Source organism: Aulonocara sp. 'chitande type north' Nkhata Bay, linkage group LG11, assembly GCF_057382095.1.
Source record: "Aulonocara sp. 'chitande type north' Nkhata Bay isolate Kocher_YH1m ecotype deep benthic linkage group LG11, A_spYH_male_GT1.1, whole genome shotgun sequence".
In the NCBI taxonomy this organism is placed as follows: Eukaryota; Metazoa; Chordata; class Actinopteri; order Cichliformes; family Cichlidae; genus Aulonocara; species Aulonocara sp. 'chitande type north' Nkhata Bay.
The window spans coordinates 29,029,131-29,049,826 of record NC_141354.1 but is presented as its reverse complement, the minus strand read 5'-3'; the positions used below and the strand labels follow the sequence as shown (position 1 = coordinate 29,049,826).

The 20,696-nt window shown below is 42.8% G+C and overlaps 1 protein-coding gene across 2 annotated transcripts in view; it reads left to right on the top strand.

Moving 5' to 3' along the window:
* Positions 1-20,696, top strand: part of invs (inversin) — a 39,269-nt gene that overhangs the window by 786 nt on the left and 17,787 nt on the right. Inside the window, exons 2-16 of one of the 2 annotated variants that reach the window (XM_086311876.1) lie at positions 221-326; positions 6,789-6,888; positions 7,176-7,342; positions 8,821-8,994; positions 9,565-9,732; positions 9,848-10,028; positions 11,881-11,990; positions 12,445-12,616; positions 13,375-13,530; positions 13,645-13,766; positions 15,767-15,874; positions 15,981-16,087; positions 16,178-16,387; positions 18,109-18,320; positions 19,765-20,332. In XM_086311876.1, the coding sequence (XP_086168002.1) occupies positions 324-326; positions 6,789-6,888; positions 7,176-7,342; positions 8,821-8,994; positions 9,565-9,732; positions 9,848-10,028; positions 11,881-11,990; positions 12,445-12,616; positions 13,375-13,530; positions 13,645-13,766; positions 15,767-15,874; positions 15,981-16,087; positions 16,178-16,387; positions 18,109-18,320; positions 19,765-20,332 (2,558 nt within the window). In that variant the 5' untranslated portion in view covers positions 221-323. Of the gene's footprint in view, positions 1-220; positions 327-6,788; positions 6,889-7,175; positions 7,343-8,820; positions 8,995-9,564; positions 9,733-9,847; positions 10,029-11,880; positions 11,991-12,444; positions 12,617-13,374; positions 13,531-13,644; positions 13,767-15,766; positions 15,875-15,980; positions 16,088-16,177; positions 16,388-18,108; positions 18,321-18,470; positions 19,646-19,764; positions 20,333-20,696 lie in introns of those variants that run through there. The other variant, XM_086311877.1, reaches the window with a different exon arrangement.

The following is a 20,696-nucleotide window of genomic DNA, read 5'->3' as shown; positions in this document are numbered from 1 at the left end:
CCATAAAGAACAAGAAGGAGGAAAAAAGACCGTTTGTGGTTAATTGCTGGTTTTTAAATCACTGTTTAACAACTCAGAGCTATAACTATTATAAACAATCTGTTACTCTGAGACATGTCTCCCCTGCCTGTAATCAGTACAGTGTTATGCTGGCAGTTATTTGTTTGAACAGGTGGGCTGATCTCAGTATGTGAGCGAGCCTCTTTCTCTGCCCTGGCAGGAGTCAGGATCAGGACAGGTAGGGGACCTGGATGCACATTCACACCCACTGAGGATGCTCTGAACTGGGAAACATCTGCTGAAGTGTCCCCCTTAACGCAGATATGGTAAGACTCCGGTGCACTTAGTGCAGTTAACCAGGTCTAATTTGATGTATAAATCCCTGAAGTTTATTTTTCTATTGGTAATGTCTTTAGTGTCTCAGCTGAACTCCCGGTCTTTAAATCTCTCTCTAGAGTCAAGACCGTGTGTAACAAAGCTAATTGTGTGTGTGTGCAGCAGCAACCTAATTGTTAAGGAGATTAAGCTGGAATGTTGAATTGAATCCCAGCATTAATATTTTATGGGCTAAAGCTGTCCATAGGGGGCTCACAGTATGCGAGCAACTCGCAGATGGAGTGGGGAGGATTTCTCAGTGATAAAGAGAGGGAGGAGCTCCATATCCTTTGGGTGTCAGTGCACATTTTATGTATATATATGTAGTTATGAGGTATGAAAAATCCTTTGATAAACTGTCTTTACTGTGTTTGCTCATAGATGATTAATAATGTGAATTAAAGTTGGATCAAAGTTTTGAAGAGCAAACAACTTTTACTGTTATTTTAATTTAGCAAAAATATTATATGTTATTTATATAAAATTACTCATTGAGAAGAGGTAATGATGTAAAAGTTGAATATTGGTCAATTAACTAAATACTACTGAACAGAAGGACATAGGAAAAATGAATATATTGTGGAGGTATGTATGGTGGTCCGCCACAATATATAAATAATTTGGGTGTTGCAACTACTTATTTTTGTGAAAAACTTTGCTGTTGAACTTTAATTATGTTTTGCATACAGTCACAAAAAAGAAAGTATACCCTCTCTCATTTCTAGAGTTGTACATATCAGAACATAAAAAAATCATAATCAACACCAGATATGTTAAACTGTCATTATTTATTTAACAAAAACTAAGCCAAAAAGCAGAATCTGTGTGTGGAGAAGTAAGTACACAGTAAGTAAAGTATTGTTTCCATAGGAGTTAAGAGGTTGATTAGCATCCAGGTGCTGCTAATCAAATCCACTTGTTTTACTCATCATCGGTAATGGTGAGCACCTTTATAAAAGCAGATGTTTTGGCGGCTTGCTGGGAAGGCTTATAAAGCCATTTCAAAACATTTTCAAGTTCCTCATTCTACCATGAGGAAGATTATTCACAAGTGGAAAGCATTCAAGGTAGTTGCCAATCTTTCCAGGATTGGACGTCCCAGGAAATTCACCCAAGGTCAGACTGTGCAATGCTCAATGAAACTGCAAAAGACCCAAGAGGTGCATCTGAGAATCTCCAGGCCTCAGTTTGCATGTTAAATGTTAACGTTCATGACAGAAAGACTGAAGAAAAAACTGAGCTACTACACAGCTTAGGTTTACAAAGCTGCATCTGAACAGACCACAAGACTTCTGGAACAATGTGCTTGACATACAGCAAGACCAAAGTGGAGATGTTTGACCATAATGTACAATGAAAACCAAATACAGCACATCAGCACAAACACCTCATACCAACTGTCAAGCTCGGTGGTGAAAAGGTGATGATTTGGTTTTGTTTTGCAGCCACAGGACCTGGGGACTTTGCACTCATTGAGTTGACCGTGAACTCCTCTGTATATAGGCCATCCTTTTGACAAAACTGGGTCATGCAACAGAAAATTAATCCCAATCACACCGAATCTACAACAGAATGACTGAAAAGAAAAAGAATGAGGTGTTGCAATAACCAAGTTTAAGTCCAGGCTTCAGCCTGATTCAAATGCTGTGATGAGATATTAAATGAGCTGTACATAAACAAATGCCTACGAACCTCAATGAACTGAAGCAACACTGTAAAGAAGAGTAGGTCGAAATTCCTCGACAACGATGTGAGAGACAGATGAAGTCACACAGAAAATGACTGCTTCAGGTTGGTTTTAACGGGGGTTCAGTAAGCTATTGAATGACTGTGTGTACTTCACACATTGCTTCTGTGTTTTGGCTTAGTTTTTGTTAAATAATGTCATGGTGTCATGTGATGTTGTTCATCTCAGCTTGCTGTGATGTTGTGAGGCATGGAAAATAAGGGTACGAGATGACTAATAACATACAGCGTGTCAGGGTGTTTCCAGGCTCAAAGTGGGAATGCTCCACATTGTCTTAACAGAAGTCTGCATTTCTTAAAAATATATATATGTATATATATAGCTTTGTAAATGATCTCACCGTTTTTTCCTCTTTTTAAAAAAAAAAAAGGTTCAATCTTAAGTATTTTTATAACAGTTCTGGTGAATGTCCTTTGGTGGAAAGACCTAACCCTCATTTTCTGGGTGCCAAAATTTTTTACATGCAGGGAAACCCCAGTGAACATGTTAACCCTTTTCAGCGTCCTCATCTGACAATGTAATTTGTCGTCACACTAGCTGCAGAGTAATGCAGCACACTCTCACACCGATCTGATTTCCTCTGTCCATCTGCTTTCTGTTTTGCCCTCGCCTCCCTTTTCTGCTTTCTCCATCTTTTTTCCATTTCGCATTGCTCCCATTGATTTTTTTGTTTGTTTTTCCAGCTGATTATGTCCCTCTACTCTGATTCGCCGGTGGGCACATTGCTCTCTGCACTTTAATTGGACATTTAATTAGATCACAGTTTTAGTCCAATTAGACTCAGAGGTGTGGGGAAAAGAGGATGGTGGGGAGAAGAGGAAAAAGTCCCCAAGCTGGTGTCTCTGCCCTCCCTACACTGCCTTCTCATTCTCTCCTCTATCTTTTTTCTTCATCTCTCTATTTCTGTCTGCCTTACTGTCTCTCTGCCCTCCCTCCCGAGGGTGGCTCATTAGTGATATAATGGGATGACACAAAACACACAGCTCCTCTAACTCTCAGAGTGTCTCAAGCAGTGGCTGAACTACAGAGACAAGGTTATGGGGACTCTGCTGGTAGTGTTAGAGAACTTGTCTGTTGTTGTTTTTTTTGTTATTGTTGTTGTTTCATCCCTTCTTCTTCTTCTTCTTCTTCTTCTTCTCTTTGAAGCTAAAAAGAGGCTAAGTGAAAATGTTGACAGTCTGCCACTCAAGACAGAATTGATCAGCCCACAAATGTGCACACACACACACACAACAAACCAATCACAAGCTGGGCAGAACCCTATCGACTTAGTGTGATATCACAACACCTAATGACACTAAGATAAGCTTCACTAGCAGCAGTCAAATTCAGGGCTGCACCAGTTCCCGCCCTCTTTCTCCCCCTTTTGTTGTCGTAGTCTTTGCACGGAGCATAACAACACTGTTTCCCAGTGGATGAAAACACATGGGCGAATGTAAACACGCACAAAAATACACCCTGATGTATGCAGATATGCACGCACTTAGGCTCAGGTGTAAGTTCTCAGAGGGCACAAGCCAATCTCTGTGTCCCTTAAGCAGTTGTGCGCACACACACACACACATTCTGTGCTTTCTGAGTATCTCAGGAGGAAGATAGAGAGCCAGGCTCTAATGTGCCTCTGCCCACACACACGCCTTTCCATCCTACACTTCATATCTGCATCACTAATCTCTATACATATACCATATGTGTGTGTGTGTGTGTGTGTGTATCGCTGGTGTGTGTCTGAGTGAACGGCAGTCAGGCAGGGGTGTTTTAGCCACAGGCGTCACTACCTGACCCCCGTGGCTGTGAGATTGACAGCTGTGGTCCCACCTAATTGCATTACTCTCCCAGGTGATTGGCTCACACCCTAGGGGCTCATTTGTCAGGATGCACTGTGGTAATGATGTAAATTAGCAGATCTATGTGTCACTCAGCCTGCTTCCCTCCTGCTGATTGGCCCCGCTGTGCCCAAGGGCTCGGCCCCCAGCTGAGGGAGCCAGCTCATTGGTCCTTAGGGAAACAGGAAGTCCCCAAGAAATAGGGCTTTACAGATTGGGGATCCTTAAGGGCTGATATTATCCTTCCTCCAACATCTATACCTGTCAGTCAAAAAAAATCGAGGAACCGACCCCTGAAGCTTCTCTCTTCTATCAGATACATGCATGTAGGAACCCATAATAACCCCGTGATGGCTAAGAAGCTAAGGGCTCTCTGCTCTAACTGTATAAACGGTAATAAAAATGTTTGCGTGTGTGTGTGCGTGCTCTAGAAATGAAATAAAGGCCACAGGCTCAGGCTCTGTCCCCCATTGCTAACCCAGCATGCCCTAGTCATGTCGCCTATCAAAAGCAGACACCTTCACAGTGACAGACAAGTAGAGAAGCACACACACACACACTTTTTTACCTGTTTGTCTCAACGGCATCAATTGAAGCGTTACTTTCAGTGAGTGTGTGTCTGTCAGGAGGCAGCAGCGCGTATGTTTGCAGCACTCCTGTCGTGTTTCTGAAAGGTTTCGTCGGAGTGTCTAGATTCTTTGTTAAAATCTCTGCAGTTATATGAGGCAGAATATGAATAAAGACTAAATAATGTCAGCATCAGCATGAATCAATACTCATACAGATGCACAATCACTTGGTCTGGACCTCAGTCCATGATCAATGGTTTACTCTGAGTTATTGTCTTCATATTAACAAGCGGAGTGCTCCCTGAGGAACGCGTATGAATGGCTAAATGAGACCACTCCAAACCTCTCAACAGGACCTTGTGTTGTGTTTACACCCTCCTTTGTCTAGTTTCAGACGCTGCATTGCAAAAGCCTTTTTAGCCAAATTTGGATGCACTGTAGGTGTTTCCAAAACACTCAGGTCCTCATAAAACTCTAATTGCCCACTCTTGGTGATATGAATGTCCCTCGCATAGATTCAGATATTGACTCGTGTCCCTCATGTTGCTGTTTGGCCAAATTATAACTTTTGTTTATTTATTTATTTATTTTCCTGCATCTAATATTATTCATAAATCAATTCATATTTTAGTCTGACTGCTGGGGGCTTTCAAATAGACTTGAGAAGTGTAGAAAAGGATAAAAATTAATGGACAGAAGGAAAGAAGTTTGGCTTGAGTGCACGACTTAAAGGAGGTCTTGTGATCATCTCTTTTTTTTGTATAAAAGAAATCATAATAATAAAATTGTATTACTTGTTTGTGCAGCTCTGGAATATCTGCTGTTTGTGCGTGCATTAAGTTAAATATTTGCAGACTCTGTGAGTGTCTGAGTGAGCATTTCCATCTGCATTACTGACTGGGGTAATGACTTTAAATTAGAGACGTTTGTGGTTGATTTTGGTAAAGCTCGTGTAAAAACTCTCTCTCACGGAAAATCACTTCCCATGACATGGCACATGTGCCAAACACACACGCTGACACACTAACACACACCTTCAAGGTGCCGCTCCCCCACTACTACCACCACCACCCGCTTGATCTCACACATAGCCTTACCTCGCAGTAAATGTTGTAACGAACTTGTATTAAGTCTCTGCCACTACTTGGCAGTGCGTGAGAAAGCAGGAGCATGATGGGTAATTGCCGTGCTGCACGCAGTGTCTACGGGAGCTCTCTTTACGAGGTGACTAGGGGGAGGAAGAGGGGGATGAGAAACGATGGATGGAAGACACCGCAGTGTTCCCTCACCTCCCCGACCAAAAGTTTAGAAGTGTTTTTAAAGCTGCGAATGCTTAACACTTATCAGTAACTCCCCTCTGCTGTATCGGCATGAAGTCTCTTTAGATGGTCAGTTTTGGGTAGCATCAGATCTGGGAGTTAATGAAAACGTCTCGGAGAAAACTCTGATTGTGGCATCAGTTTGTACCTCCAGCATTTATGTGTTTAAGGGCAATAATTGATTTCTGTGCTGCGCTCCGCAGGGCTTGTCCCACATCTCCAAACCGAACACACAAACTCACACATGCATGCGCGCTCACACACACACACACAGATATAAACACGGCAAGGCATGCTGCAGTATTAATGAGACATGAATAAGACATGAAGAGAGACCCCCCTCTTACACGCTCACACAGGGTCTCCCCCTCCCCAGCTGCTTCCTGTCTGCACGTTACCCAGCTTTCACTGCGCTCTGGTTAAGTGGGGCCAGGAAGAGATTTAACCCCCTCAGCGGGAGCACACACACACACACACACACACACACACACACACACACACACACACACACACACACTCGCAGTCCCTACTGCCAGCTCACATTAGCTCCCTGATTTTGTTATCGGCTGTACGCATTTTGCTGTACGATCGACTGCTTGTGGAGCTTCAGGTGTTTATTATCTGCCCGCAAGACGATCCGTGTGTAACATAGTAATGGCCTCCTGAATGGCTCAATCACTGTTTGCTTAGTATACAGAAAAACTGTGTCTATATTCTCTGATCTCGAGAAACGCAGTTTTATTTAGAATATATTTATTTGTCACACAATATGATATTATACTGAACATGAAGCACTTAATTGTGAGTGTGTCCAGTAATGAGGGTGTGCTTTGAGTCAAGTGAATGCAAAGGAAACTGTCTAGACTCAGTTTAATGTCACTTTGTTAAACTGTGTGTGTGTATATGTGTTGCTGCAGCTCCAGTTGTGACCTTCCATCTGTTTGTGTTGCAGGCCTCAGCGACGTCCAGCCCGGGACCTGCCTCTCTGGGCTCGCAGGTTCATGCAGCAGCTGTCAACGGAGACAGAAGCGCTCTCCTCAAACTCATCACCGGTAAGCAGCACATCTTAGGTTCATGAAGTCACACGAGTCATGGCATGTGGCATAAATTAGAAATGTGCAGTAAAAGAATATAAGAGGGCAAATATGAGGATGCAGGTTATGAGTGCTAAAGTGCTTCCTTGTGACTCTTAGCAGCTCCAAATAAATAGTTTTTTCTCTTTAAGTACAAGAACTTACAAGAATGAATTCTGTGGATTTTCACCAAAATCGTGGTCTCTATTGGGGTCTTAACCTCTGACTTAAACCTTCTGTTGTGCTTCATGTGTGTCCACATGTAGCAGAGCCCTTGCTGAAGGACCGTGAGGACCAGTTCGGCCGGACCCCTTTGATGTACTGCGTGCTGGCTGACCGTCTGGACTGCGCAGAGATTCTGCTGAAAGCCGGAGCATCGGTCAACAAGACCGACCTCAGCCAGCGAACCGCTTTGCACCTTGCTGCACAGAAGGTACGGGCATTCGCAGATGTGCAGGTGAACACTGGAGCACACACATAAAGCACACTAATGTCATCAGTTACGTATGTCGGCCCTTTTTATGTCATTATCCTGACAAAATTCATTCGCAAAGGCCATAATTGGATAGATTTATTAAAGTGAAATGAATATGAACCCAAGGTGTGATCTCATAGAAGTTAAATAACAGAGAAATTTTGACAGTCTGTCAGCTCCAATGGGAAGCCAGTGCCCCCTAGTGGCTGTAATTATGGCCTTAGGGCAGGGGTGCCCAATCCCGGTCCTCAAGAGCTACTATCCTGCAGCTTTTAGATGCATCCCTACTCCAACACAGCTGAATCAAATGGTTTGATCTCTTCAGCATGCCATCATGTTTGGCAAAGGCCTGATAACAAGCCATTCATTTGATTCAGGTGTGTGGGAACAAGGATGCATCTAAAAGCTGCAGGACGGTAGCTCTCGAGGACCGGGATTGGGCACCCCTGCCTTAGGGCTTATTGAAGATAATATGACCTGATTTATGGGCCTCAGACACAAGCAGTGTAGCTATGAGCTTCCTATGCACATGCTTGTACATGAAGAATTATTCTGCATGGAGTATTTCTGCTGTTTCACAGCATTTTAGACACACAAACGTGTGAAAGAGGAGGGGCTTGATGTTCTTTTGAGTTCAATCTACACACTTAGGGACAATGAAGACAAAGAGTTAATGACAAAACCTCCAGAGTGATGAGAACAACGGGGATGTGGTGCTAATAATATCTCTTTACCTCTCTGTTATTTATTGGCAGCTTCTTTTATTAGAGTGTACTGATACAGGATCATCATATCACTGAAGGGAGAGGGAAGGTAATAGGTTACTAGGATCTGTCTCGTAGATGGGGAGTGTGTGTATGTTGGGGGATGCTAGTGATGGGAAGCCCTGTCTCTTTGACATCTGATCAATAAGTGGCTGAGACAGCGAGAGAGGCAAGGGATTACTGATCTAATTGGACTGAGAATAGGAGGACAGGAACACACACACACTCTCTTAGAGTCTAGATGCATGCTCACACACGAGATAGATCTGTCAGTCTGTGGCTTTGTGGTCACAGAACGATACTAAACACCCTCACACATGTTCACCCTCGCACTGCTGCTGTGTGGCCACTGTTGCACCCAGTGGCCTGCTGGTGAAAGACCAAAAAAGTGAGTATAAAGATGATGACGATGATGAGGAGGGGATGGCAGGCAGAGTGCTGCTGTTTACTGTTTAACAGCTCATCACACACACTGAGGAGTGAGGCAGGAGGAGGGAACGAAGATGGATGACCTGTGGATTGAACCAGACATGGCTAAAAGCCCGGGGAGTGTGTGTGTGTGTGTGTGTGGGAGTGTGTGTGTCATTGTTGCTGGTTCATGACTAATGTTGAGGAGAATTGGCGATTTCTGAGCTTCTTATCAGCACAGTTTGTCCCTCTTGGTTGCTGCAGGGGAACGTGCGTTTCCTGAAGCTGCTGCTGTCCAGGCGTGCTAACTGGCTGCAGAAAGATTTAGAGGAAATGACCCCACTCCACCTGGCCACCAGACACCCCTCACCTAAAGCGCTCGCCCTGCTCCTCAAACATATTGGACCTGGAGAGGTTGACACACAGGACAAGAATAAGGTAGTGGAGTAGAGTGCGTAAATATCCATCTGTCTTTATAACTGTTCTCAGTCACAAAACAGCCAGCCAGGGCGTCAAGCCATTAACCTTCAAACAGACTCACTCAAAGCCATTTGGTAGATGCAGCGGCGGTTTTAAGTCATACACACATTAAGTCATACATACATAAACACGTTCAGTGAAAAGCTTAACAAGCTGTAGCTTTGTCCTGTGTTCTTGCTGATAAAACCACAAACACACAGTGTTCTCTGTCTGCTCAACCTGATGTGTATCTGACATCAGTAGTTAGTTTTGTAATAATCCAATATGCATCATCGTGTCAGATGACAGTGGTTTCAGCAAATCTCAGAATAGCTCAGTTGTCGGCATCTAGGTTTAAATCTCAGCTCACTGGTGGATCTTCAATATGAGCTTTGTGTAGCACGTTCCCTCATATTTCCTGGCTGTATCATAGTGTAGTGATTTTTTTTTTGAAGTGGAAACCTCAAACCCAGTCTTACGACTGCCCATTTTAATTTTAGCACCATTGACAAATCTTTGTGTCATCTTTTATCGTCATTCTGTCGACAGCAAACTGCTCTTCACTGGTCGGCTTTTTATAACCGACCAGAACACGTTCGCCTTCTGATCAAGCACGACTCCAACATCGGCATCCCAGACAGTGAAGGCAAGATCCCCCTGCACTGGGCTGCACACAGTCAGGAGCCCAGTGCCACAGAAACTGTCCGCTGTATACTGGTACACGCCATATCCACACACACGATCACAAATTCATTTGTCTTCATTTCCCATCCTCACACATCAAACCTGCATGTTTGCATCTTTTCTTGTTACTGTCTGTGTTTGTGTAAAGGAAGCAGCACCCACTGAGTCCCTGCTGAACTGGCAGGACTATGAGGGTCGGACGCCCCTTCACTTTGCCGTTGCTGATGGCAACGAGGCAGTAGTGGAGGTGCTGACGTCTTATGAGGGCTGTAATGTAACAGCTTATGATAACCTCTTCAGAACACCGCTGCACTGGGCTGCTTTGCTGGGTGAGTTGACACACATCTTATATGCAGTTTATTATTACAAGAACCTGCAAGAATTTCAGGCTTTTTAGAAATTATATCCTTAAAAGCTAAACTACCAGTCGAATTTAGAATCCACATTTTTTCCTTTCTAGCAGCTTAGGTTTCAGTCTCTCAGCCACTTTGGTGATGGGCAGGTTTGCAAATGAGGTTAGGCAGAAGTGTCCATTTACTCCATTTCAGTGTTTGCAGATGACACTGTAGTGAGAACAGGGAGCAGGTGAAAAATAGGTAAAAGGGTGGAGGTATGCTCTGGAGAGAAGAGGAATGAAAGATGCTTGAAGCGAGACAGAATACATGTGTGTGAATGAGAGGGAGACAGGTGGAAAGGTAAAGATACAGGAGTAGAGGTAGTGGAGATGGATGAGGTGAAATACCTGGGGTCAATCCGAATCCAAAGCAAAAGACAGTGCACAAGAGAGGTAAAGAAGAGTGTAGGGATAGGGTGGAGTGGGTGTTATGAGTATGAGGGGTGATTTTTGACAGAAGGACAGCAACAAGAGTGCAGATGGTAGTGAGACCTGCAATGATGTATGGTTTGGAGATGGTGGCACTGACACAAAGCCGAGCTGCAGGTGGCAGAATTTAAGATTTTCATTGGGAGTTGCAAGGATGGACAAGATTAGAAATGAGAACATCAGAGGGACAGCTGGGGTCACATGTTTAGGAGACAAAGTTAGAGAGGCAAGGCTAAGATGATTTGGACATATGCAGTGGAGGGATAGTCGGTATACTGGACAGAGGTTGTTGACGCTGGAGCTCACAGACAGGAGGAAGAGGAGGAAGTACTCATAGGAGGTCCATGGATGTAGGAAAGGTAGGACCTGTAGAGGGTTGGTGTGACAGAGACATGGTCAGATTTCATGACTACTAGTGAGAGCAGCCAAAAGAAGAAGAATGGATCAGATAAAATGGCATTAAAATGTGTGGTGTGAAGGCAACACCCTGACTTTTTCTCTGGTTCCTCCAGCAGTTCTATTTATTTAGTCCTATTGTGTGAACACTTCCAGTTATCTTACACTTTCACTCAAAAGTTTGAAGTGCTTTTTAGATCAGAAATGTTATAAGTGACCATCAAAGATTAATACTGTCATTAATCATAAGTCATTTTTAACTGAATGTCTGTGGAAGGAATACAGACGCACATTTCAGCAACCACCCTGTTCCAGTGAGACTTGAATCGATTAAGTTAACACAGCAGATAGCAAATGTGCTGTTTTTAAAAAAAGGAAAAAATGTGCCTATTTGGGCGTGTGGCAAATCATCCTAGATGGGTTTGATCATAGTCACACAGAAAATAAAATAAAATTCCTTCAGAAACTTCACAATATACAAGTTCTGAGAAACTGAGTCTTGTACTTAAAAACCAGTTAAAGCAAACAAACAAATGATTTCATAGAAAAGTGGGAACTACTCAGTAGTCTCAAAAGTGTGCAAAATTGGCTTTAACCAGAACAGAAAGAGAAGTGGGAGGCCGAGGTGCAAAACCACGTCTGTGGTTTAAAATAAGACATCTCACAGGGGCACAACTGAAAACATCATTAAACAGTCGTCATACAAGCAATTTTTTGCTGGTTTGTGACGTATTTTCATATATTTGTCGCTCAGAATAGCCTTTATTTACATCAAAAATGACTCCAAACTTCTGGGTGACAGCATGTGTGATAGCGACCTGTTTATTTCTTTAGTGTCACGTTAACTGTACAAACAAAAACACACGCTGCATCTGTAAGATGGTGTGGTTGAGCTGTCGTCCTGGCGCTTCACATCCTTGTTTCCCAGCATGTCCCTCTGATGAAAAACGTGTCTTTTTCAGGCCATGCGAAAATTGTCCACCTGCTGCTGGAGAGGAACACATCAGGCACTATTCCCTCAGACAGCCAAGGGGCAACACCTCTGCACTATGGGGCACAAAGCAACAATGCTGTGAGTCACTGACTCACATATTGTTACCTCCGCCAAGGAGGTTGTGTTTTGGTAGTGTTTTCCTGTCGTGCTGTCTGTAAACACGATGTCTCAAAAAGTTTTGAAATAATTCCAATAAAACTTTGTAGGGGTGTAGAGTGGGCTTATGTTAACAATCCATTGAAATCTGGCTTATATCCACCAAGGTCTTCAAGGTCCCCTTAATGGAAAATTGACAAAAAGTCTTATAAATGAGAAACTATTTAACTTAGACTCTTACAAGTGTTACTGATATTTGAAAGTCCTACACCAGACAGTTTAAACGCTTGATTATTCAAACGCCTGTTTTAAATTACAGCAGAATAATAAACCAGATCTTCATCTTGTTAGTTTGTTGTAATTATGTTTCAGTATCTTCACCTTGGTCCAAAAAACAACACAAATAACCTGCGTTTTTCTTTCTGTGTGCATGAAGGAGACAGTTGGCGTATTCCTGTCCCATCCGTCGGTGAAAGACGAGCCCGATCTAGAGGGGAGAACAGCGTTCATGTGGGCTGCTGGGAAGGGCAGTGACGATGTCATTCGCACCATGCTGGCCCTCACCCCAAACATTGACATCAACATGGCAGACAAGTACGGTGGCACTGGTGAGGACTTGACAAACCAGAGGAGGAACTAAAGCTCCTCCGAACTGCTTTGGCCCACTTCCCCTGTCCTCTGTGTGCTTCGAGGGAATGATGACATAATTTCCCTGGTCTTAATGCTCTATGTACACATACATACATACCTTTGTCCTTACTGGTTGCTTGTTTTAAAGTTGGGATGATGATGTCACAGGGGATTCCCCCAAAAGTGCAAAAGAGGCAGTGAGATCACAGGAGAGAGGGAAGTGATACTGTGAGCAAAATTAATGTGAGCTCGTCACAGACACGCACTACTGCCAGCACTGTCCTTTGACAAACACACATACATGCTGGCGCACACGACTTCCCGCCACGCTTTGACCCCCCGGGGCTATTTGAACCTATAATCTCCATGGCGATAGCCCCTCTGCTCGACGGTCATTGTTTATGCATGAATTACATGCAACGGTTGAATCATGCTAATTAGACAGTGTGAAGGGCAGTGTAAATGACCGAATCACTTCCATGCACTTGACTCCAGTCTGTACTGTCTGGGGACTGGAGTGAGGGCAAGGTGGGATTTCCACAAGGAGGATTAAGTGCACCACTCCTCATTAAATGTCTCCCCCTGTTTAACCCTTCACTGACCAGGCTTTAGCCACAGCCCAAACAGGAGCATCAGTCAAAGGAGTGATGTGGAGAAAAAGAAGGGACAGACCTGAGGAGTGATTCAGGACATCATGTTTTATCATGTGCATGTGTGTGTGTGTGTGTTTAAACAGCGCTCCATGCGGCCTCCCTGTCAGGCCATGAGAGCACAGTGAAGCTGCTTTTGGAGAAGGGCGCAATGGTTGACTCTCTGGATGTCATGAAACACACACCACTGTTTCGTGCCTGTGAGATGGGACACAGAGATGTCATACTAACACTGATCAAAGGTGAGTGTTCATTAACATATGTTAGTTACACTTTCTCAGTAATTTCGGGAAAGTCTTATTTCCTTTTTCAGTTTTCCTGTGGTCTTTGTAGTCATGCGAATGTTTTGAATAAAGGTTCTGCACGTGTTGACCTGGTGGACGTAGATGGTCACACTGCTCTACACTGGGCAGCTCTAGGAGGGAACGCTGAAGTCTGTCAGATACTGATGGAGAATGGGATAAGTCCCAATGTACAGGTATGCATAAACATATTTCACTAAGGGAGTAGTTGTTTTTAATACTTGGATTAAAATCATTTGCAGGCAACGGGCGTCTAAAGTATAGAAGCCTAGCTAAGCTAAGCTGTCTTATTTATAAAGAGATTTGAAACAGCAAGTGCTGACTAAAGTGCTTAAGAACAGAATAAATATACAAAACCATTTATACAAAAACAATTAAAACAATGAAAATCACCTCTCACACTGTGGAAAGTGAAAAGAGGTAGGTTTTAAGAAGTGACTTAAAATGGGCAGTGCAGAAGCCTGTCTAATATGCAGTGGCAGCGAATTCCACAACTTAGGTGCTGCCACAGCAAAAGATCTGTTCCCTCTGAGCTTTTGCTGTGCCCTCGCATTATCTAGGAGCAGCTGATCAGCTGACCTGAGCAACCAGCATGGTGAGTGCACATGTAAGAGCTTAGTTAGGGTGGGGTAAGACTATTTAAAGGCTTAAAAACAAACAAAAGAAGCCATAGACATGTTGTGTTTCCTCTCCTATGATGATCCACCAGATGTGCTGCTTGTTTGTCAGTCTCTCCATTAAATAACTGGGTCATTATCCATTTGCAGTGTGAAGTGTGTCTGATCTGTTGACAGCATTTGGCTGAATCTAAGCAAAGAGTACACTCTACTGTTCATCCTGCAACTTCTATCAGCAGCCAGATCATCAATGAACACTAGTGACCCAGTTCCTCTGGATCATACATGCCCATACCATAATATTGCCTCTGCCATGTTTGACAGATGATGTGGTATGCTTTAGATCATGAGTTGTTTCTCTCTTTTTCCAGGCTTTTCTCTTCACATCATTCTAGTACAAGTTCATCTTGCTTTCATCCATCCTAGAATTCTTCCAGACCTGTTTTGGCTCTTTTAGATAGTTTTCTTGCAAAGTGTAATCGGACCTTCTTGTTCGTGAGTGTAACCAATGGTTTGCACCTTGTTGTACACCCTCTGTCTTCATATTCATAAAGGGTGTCTTTCAATTGTGGACTTGGAAAGTGATACTCCTACCTCGTCAAGTGTGTTCTTGATTCAGATAGGTGGTGTAAAGTTGTTTTTCTTAATCCTGGAAATAATCCTCATCACACACTCTAGTTTTAGTTTTTAGTCCTTTTGGTGTTTCACAACATGGCAGCCATGCCAAAATGGGTATCTCTGCAAGTTTGATTTGGTAGAGTGGAACACCAGATGCCCTTCCTGACACAACCCCAAAAGGGATTTTTGTCTCCGACTGCAATCTAACCAGCGACCCTTCAGGTGTCTAATTTATATGTTAACCACTACACCATTCTTTTTAAGAATGTACCAGGTTTCTGATTTGGCTTCTACTAAAGTTTTTGTCTGATAGGTTCATTTTGTTTCAGCCTACTGATAGCCTCCTTCACACACTAGATAACTATAACTGATAAAGTAACCATTAGGATTAAATCGTCCAAATTCAGTTTAAAATTACAGGTTAATAAAAGGTTACAGTGAACATACTAGAGCAGGAGAGGGGATGAAAGGATGTTTTTTTCTTTAATATGAAGCGTGACCACTCACCCTCTACCTCAGCCCTGCAGCAAAATGCAATAAAGTTTAACCAAAGCCAACGTGCTGCTGCAGTAGTGTGTCATATTAAATTGTCATGGTCAATTGGAAACATTTAGTCATAAATTTTTGTTACAGTTACTTCTATTTCATTTAAACTGCTTTCATTTGGTAGTGTTTCACCTGTGTGTTCCGTTCTTTAGAGCAACAGAAACTATCTCTGGTTAATAATCATAAAACAACATTGTTATGGATAATCTAATACAGCACCGAGTGACTTCCTAGTTACATACTGAACATGAATTTTGGATTTTGTCCTCATTAACGACCAAAAACAGTTTGGATTCTCGTGTCCAGCGTAAAGCATATGGCTGATCATTGTGAACTTCAAAGCTGTCTATGTCGTAGCTCCAAAACTTCTGATCTGCTATGTAAACTTTTTGCAGGATCATGCAGGAAGGACTCCACTGCAGTGCGCAGCTTACGGTGGTTACATCACCTGCATGGCTGTTCTCATGGAGAACCACGCTGATCCTAATATACAGGACAAGGAGGTAAGAAATTGCCTGTATTTGCTTGAATACACTTTCATGTCTGACTTTTTTTTGTAAGGTTTAAACATACAACGTTAATGCTGTTTTTTTCTTTATGGGGGTCCAGGGCCGGACCGCTCTCCACTGGTCATGTAACAATGGCTACCTTGACGCTGTGAAACTGCTGCTGGGCTACAATGCCTTTCCCAATCAAATGGAGCACAGTGAGGAGAGGTGAGAACTGAGACCACAATGAAAGCAGCCGAGGTGAAGCTTAAAAAGTAGGAAAATAGATGTATGAATCACACTGTTTATGCTGTGCAGGTACACCCCTCTGGACTATGCTCTGCTGGGGGGGCACAGTGAGGTGACTCAGTTCATGCTGGAGCATGGTGCTCTGTCCATAGCAGCTATCCAGGACATCGCTGCCGCCTCAATCCAGGCGGTCTACAAGGGCTACACTGTCCGCAAGGCCTTCAGGGAGAGAAAGCAGCTCCTCATGCGACACGAGCAACTGCGCAAGGATGCAGCCAAGTGAGAGACACATATAGGGTCATGCCAGAGTTATAGGTATAATGGTAAAGTGAAGGAATTGGCATAACTAGCTTTTATTAACCAGCGTTAACAGAGCCTAGCAGTGATCTCCTTATGGCATCTGACAGTGGACTCATGTCTGTGCTTGTTCTGCTAGGTTTCAGTGCAGCATTTGACACTGTTGACCACAATATTGTATACATGGGTTAGAATACACAGTATTAAAGAAATACACTGCAGGGGTTTCAATCATATCTGTCTGACGGACTCAAATTTGTTCATGTAGATGGGGAGTCTTCTTCAAACGCAAAGGTTATTGAGGGAGTTCCACAGGGTCCTGTGCTGGGACCAATACTGTTTATATTATTTCCCTTAGAAAGCATTATGAGAAAACATTACATATATTTTCATTGCTATGCAGATGATACCCAGCTATATTTGTCTATGAAGCCAGGTGACACACAGCAACTAGTTAAACTACAAGCATGTCTTAAAGACATAAAGATCTGACCTCTTCACTGGATGGTATAATCTTGCCTTGCAATAACACTTTGAGGAATCTTGGAGTTATTTTTGACCAAGATATGTCCTTCAGTGCGCATATTAAACATACAGGCTTTACTATTGGAATGTATTATTATCGGGCTGTCCTAAAACACCCTGAAAGGATGATCCAGAATGCTGCAGTGAGTGTACTTACATATTTTTCCCATGTTAGCTTCTTGAATCTTTCTACTCATATAATCAATCTGAAATATCAAGCCCCATAGGTATATGTTAAGGATACATGGAGCATGCATCTGCATACCTCTGTTGCATTTCTGTGAAAAGCTGAGGGACACCCAAGTTTATGAATATGATAAATCGAGAATGAGGTGACATAAGATTTTCAAATTGACATCATAGGTCGATCTCCTAAAACTCTTGGATGAGTTAAAATCCGAGTGAGCTTCACCTCAAACTCAGAGGAAAGGAAGTTTTTCCTCCCCTCCGTCGCCGAGTCCTTACTCATAGGGGCTCATCAGACTTCTCTCTCTAACATTGTAGGGTCTTTACCCTACAATATAAACAGGTGTCTGACTGAATTGAATTGAAAATATTATTTAGTGAACATTAACACATTTGGTTTGGTTAACATTTGGTTGCCCAGACAAACCCAGAACCACCACACACTTAAGCTGTAATCACCGATTACATGGCTTCATGGTGTTTATATTCATTAGAAGTTACTCACTGACATCCCTCTGTTTGTCTCACACTGTGTCTCGCAAATTACATTTACTTTGCCTTTGAAGCAGTCACACTCTCTCCATATCTATCTTTCTTTCTGTCAGCCCAGCACACACATACGTCTCCTCTCTGTCTGCCTCTTCCGACTCGTTCTTCTTCTGCCATTTGCTCACCAGTCTCATCTTTATTCTCTTAAACAACACTTTTGACAAGTAAATTTGTTTTCAGAGGGCACATTGACTTCAGGTTTTTATGGTAATCCAAGCAGGCAGTTTTATTTAGACATGCCTTTTAAGCAAAGCTTTTTTTCCACATATTACTAATGATAAGCTAATATCCTTATCAGATTATATTCAAGCTGTATAGAAGACGTCCAGGAATGTTCTTAAAAAAAGGTCCAGAGTTAGAAAATAACCAGAAACCTACAATACTGCCTGTACCAAATGACGAGGTTTCTTTTGCATTTTTTGCCTGGTTTTCTTTGTGTTTAGAAAGCGAGAAGAGGAACAGCGGAAGAGAGAAGCCGTGCAGCAAGTTTCAGGGGCCACAGCAGAGAAACGGAGGGTTTCACCCGTGAAAGCAGAGCAAGAAAAGCTGTCCTTAGTGAGCATTATAGAGGACTTATCCTTGAATGATTCGTCTGTGGAAACAAAGAAATCATCCAAAGCTGAACGCACTAAGAGCAAAGAGGAGAGACACAGAGGTACAAAAATACAGAAATCCTCAAATTTAGTCTGAAGTGTAAGTGTTAATGCGCTTACAAGTGAGGACACGCCTGTGCAATATCGCTTTAATAACTAACCATAATCACATCCCTTGTCTTTATTTTACCCTGTTAAAAAAAACAAACAAGGTGTGAATGCGGGAGTGAATGTGAGTGCGAATGGTTGTCTCTGTCTATGTGTTAGCCCTGCGACGGACTGGCAACCTGTCCAGGGTGTACTCTGCCTCTCACCCTAGGACAGCTGGGATAGGCTCCAGCACCCCCCGCGACCCTAAAAAAGGATAAGCGTCAGTGGATGGATGGATGGATGGATAGATAGATAAAAATATAAACCACACTGCAACAGAAGTCAGTAAAAGTGTTTTATCAGTACTTTGTAAGTCTGCCTTTCTTTTTGATGAGACACTGAATCCTCTTCAGAATGATGGATGTCACTGTTGCATACTTATTTGAGGATATATTCTGCCATTCTCCTGGGACGGTTTTTTCAGCTGGTCTTTGCGGAAAGGATTGTGCTCTTCTGCTTTTCACCTTCATACCTCAAATGTGTTCTGTTAGATTCAAGCCATGCAACACATTTGGCCAGTTTTTACTTTACTTTACACCGATTCTGCCAGTGTGCTTTGGATCTTTGTGATGCAGGAATATTTGGCTCATTTGTTTTGATAATTTTCTGTAATACTTGTTGCCATCATGGAGTCTGATATCATCAAACCACTGCCTTTGAGTTTCCCGCTCAGGTTTGCAGTGAACTTGCTGGACTCCATCGTAGACAGTCCTTTACACTGTCCAAGCTGTCAACAAAGCTTTGACTCCCTTGTGTCTGAATTACTTTCAAAGCTGTGCAGTAGCACGCTGTCTGTGGACAACCACTACACCACACTTCTGATTAGTGATCTTGTGGCTCGTTCTGTTCTTTTCTGCAGCTGCAGCTCAGTCTTTGCTGATTTTTAGTGGCTCACTTATCTTCCCGTGTCCTTTACCATCTTTTTGATGACAATCAGATTTTTTAATTTCACTAAAAAAATTATTTTGTATAATCATGATGCAAATATACAGATATGCACAGCACATCAGATCCAAAATGAGAGAAGTTCCAGTCTTCAAAGCTAATTTCATAAACTCATTCATGCAATTAACTAACTAGAAATCAGAGGTGGACTCAATTTAGTTGGTCAGCAGCCTGTATAGTCAGTTTAGTCTGGAGTATTTAACTCTGTGAAATAATGCATTTTGAATCATTGACTTTAAATTGATATTGCACAGAGGTGTACTTTTAAACACTAATTTTAAACACTTTTTAGGTGTTTAAAATGAACTTTTAATTGAGCAAATGCATTCATCTTGACTAAACAGTACAGACAGTGGTGTTTTATTCATTTACATGATCTTTATTTTTTAATTTCAACTCCACTCCAACCAGTTCACAAAAGCAGGTCCTCTAGAAGAGGTAAAGAAGCTGAACCGCATGATTGTCCTGAAGCTTTGGGCTGCAGTCATGTGAGCAGTGATGCTTCCCCCGATGCTCTGCAGACCACAAGGCTGACAGAACTTCTCTCCCCTTCCGGCTTCAGACCCACACCTCCCTCCATGCCCAAATTCAGGGAACGACTTTTGTCAAACTCACCCAGTCCTTCCACAGCGGTTTCCTCTGTGGACCAAACTGAGGCCGGTAGAAGAGACTGCATGCCTCTAAAAAAGAGTAATGCTCACATGAGCGTGCAGACTGCCCGGGCAATTACCAATGCCCACACCTCTCCACAAAAACACAGACGACATAAGGCGCGTACTTCAGAGAAGGCCACAACCAAAGACCAAACTCGCTCAGCCTCATTAAGAAGGAGTTCATCTGTAGATCACAAAAGCCCCCCAAGAAAGGCTCAATCTGCCGCACACGCACCAATGTCAACACGTGCACACAGGGAGTACAACAAGGAGCATCGCAGGAGGAGGAACGAGGCTGCACGCATCATCCAGCGTGCCTGGAGAAGGCGAGTTTACATTTTTCTCCTTGATCGTGTTTGTGTTTGTACCAGGAGGGTTGGGGGAGATTGGCAGCGCAGTATGATATCATAAGGCACACTTTATTGTCACCTTAGGGAAATTTTTTGTGGACTCAAGTGCCGTCACAGAAGCTGCCTTCACTAAGAGTCAGTAAACATTAAAAGAAAAGAGAAATTAATAAATAGATTTTAAAAAGGGGCCTATCACAACATTCAATACACACATTGCAGATAATCTTAAAAACTGTTATTTAAATGCTTGATCGATGCTGGGACAAATGAATTTTTTTGAAGCGATTCAGACCGCATTTAGCATTCAAAATTTTGGGGCAGTGCCATGTGGCACCCACAT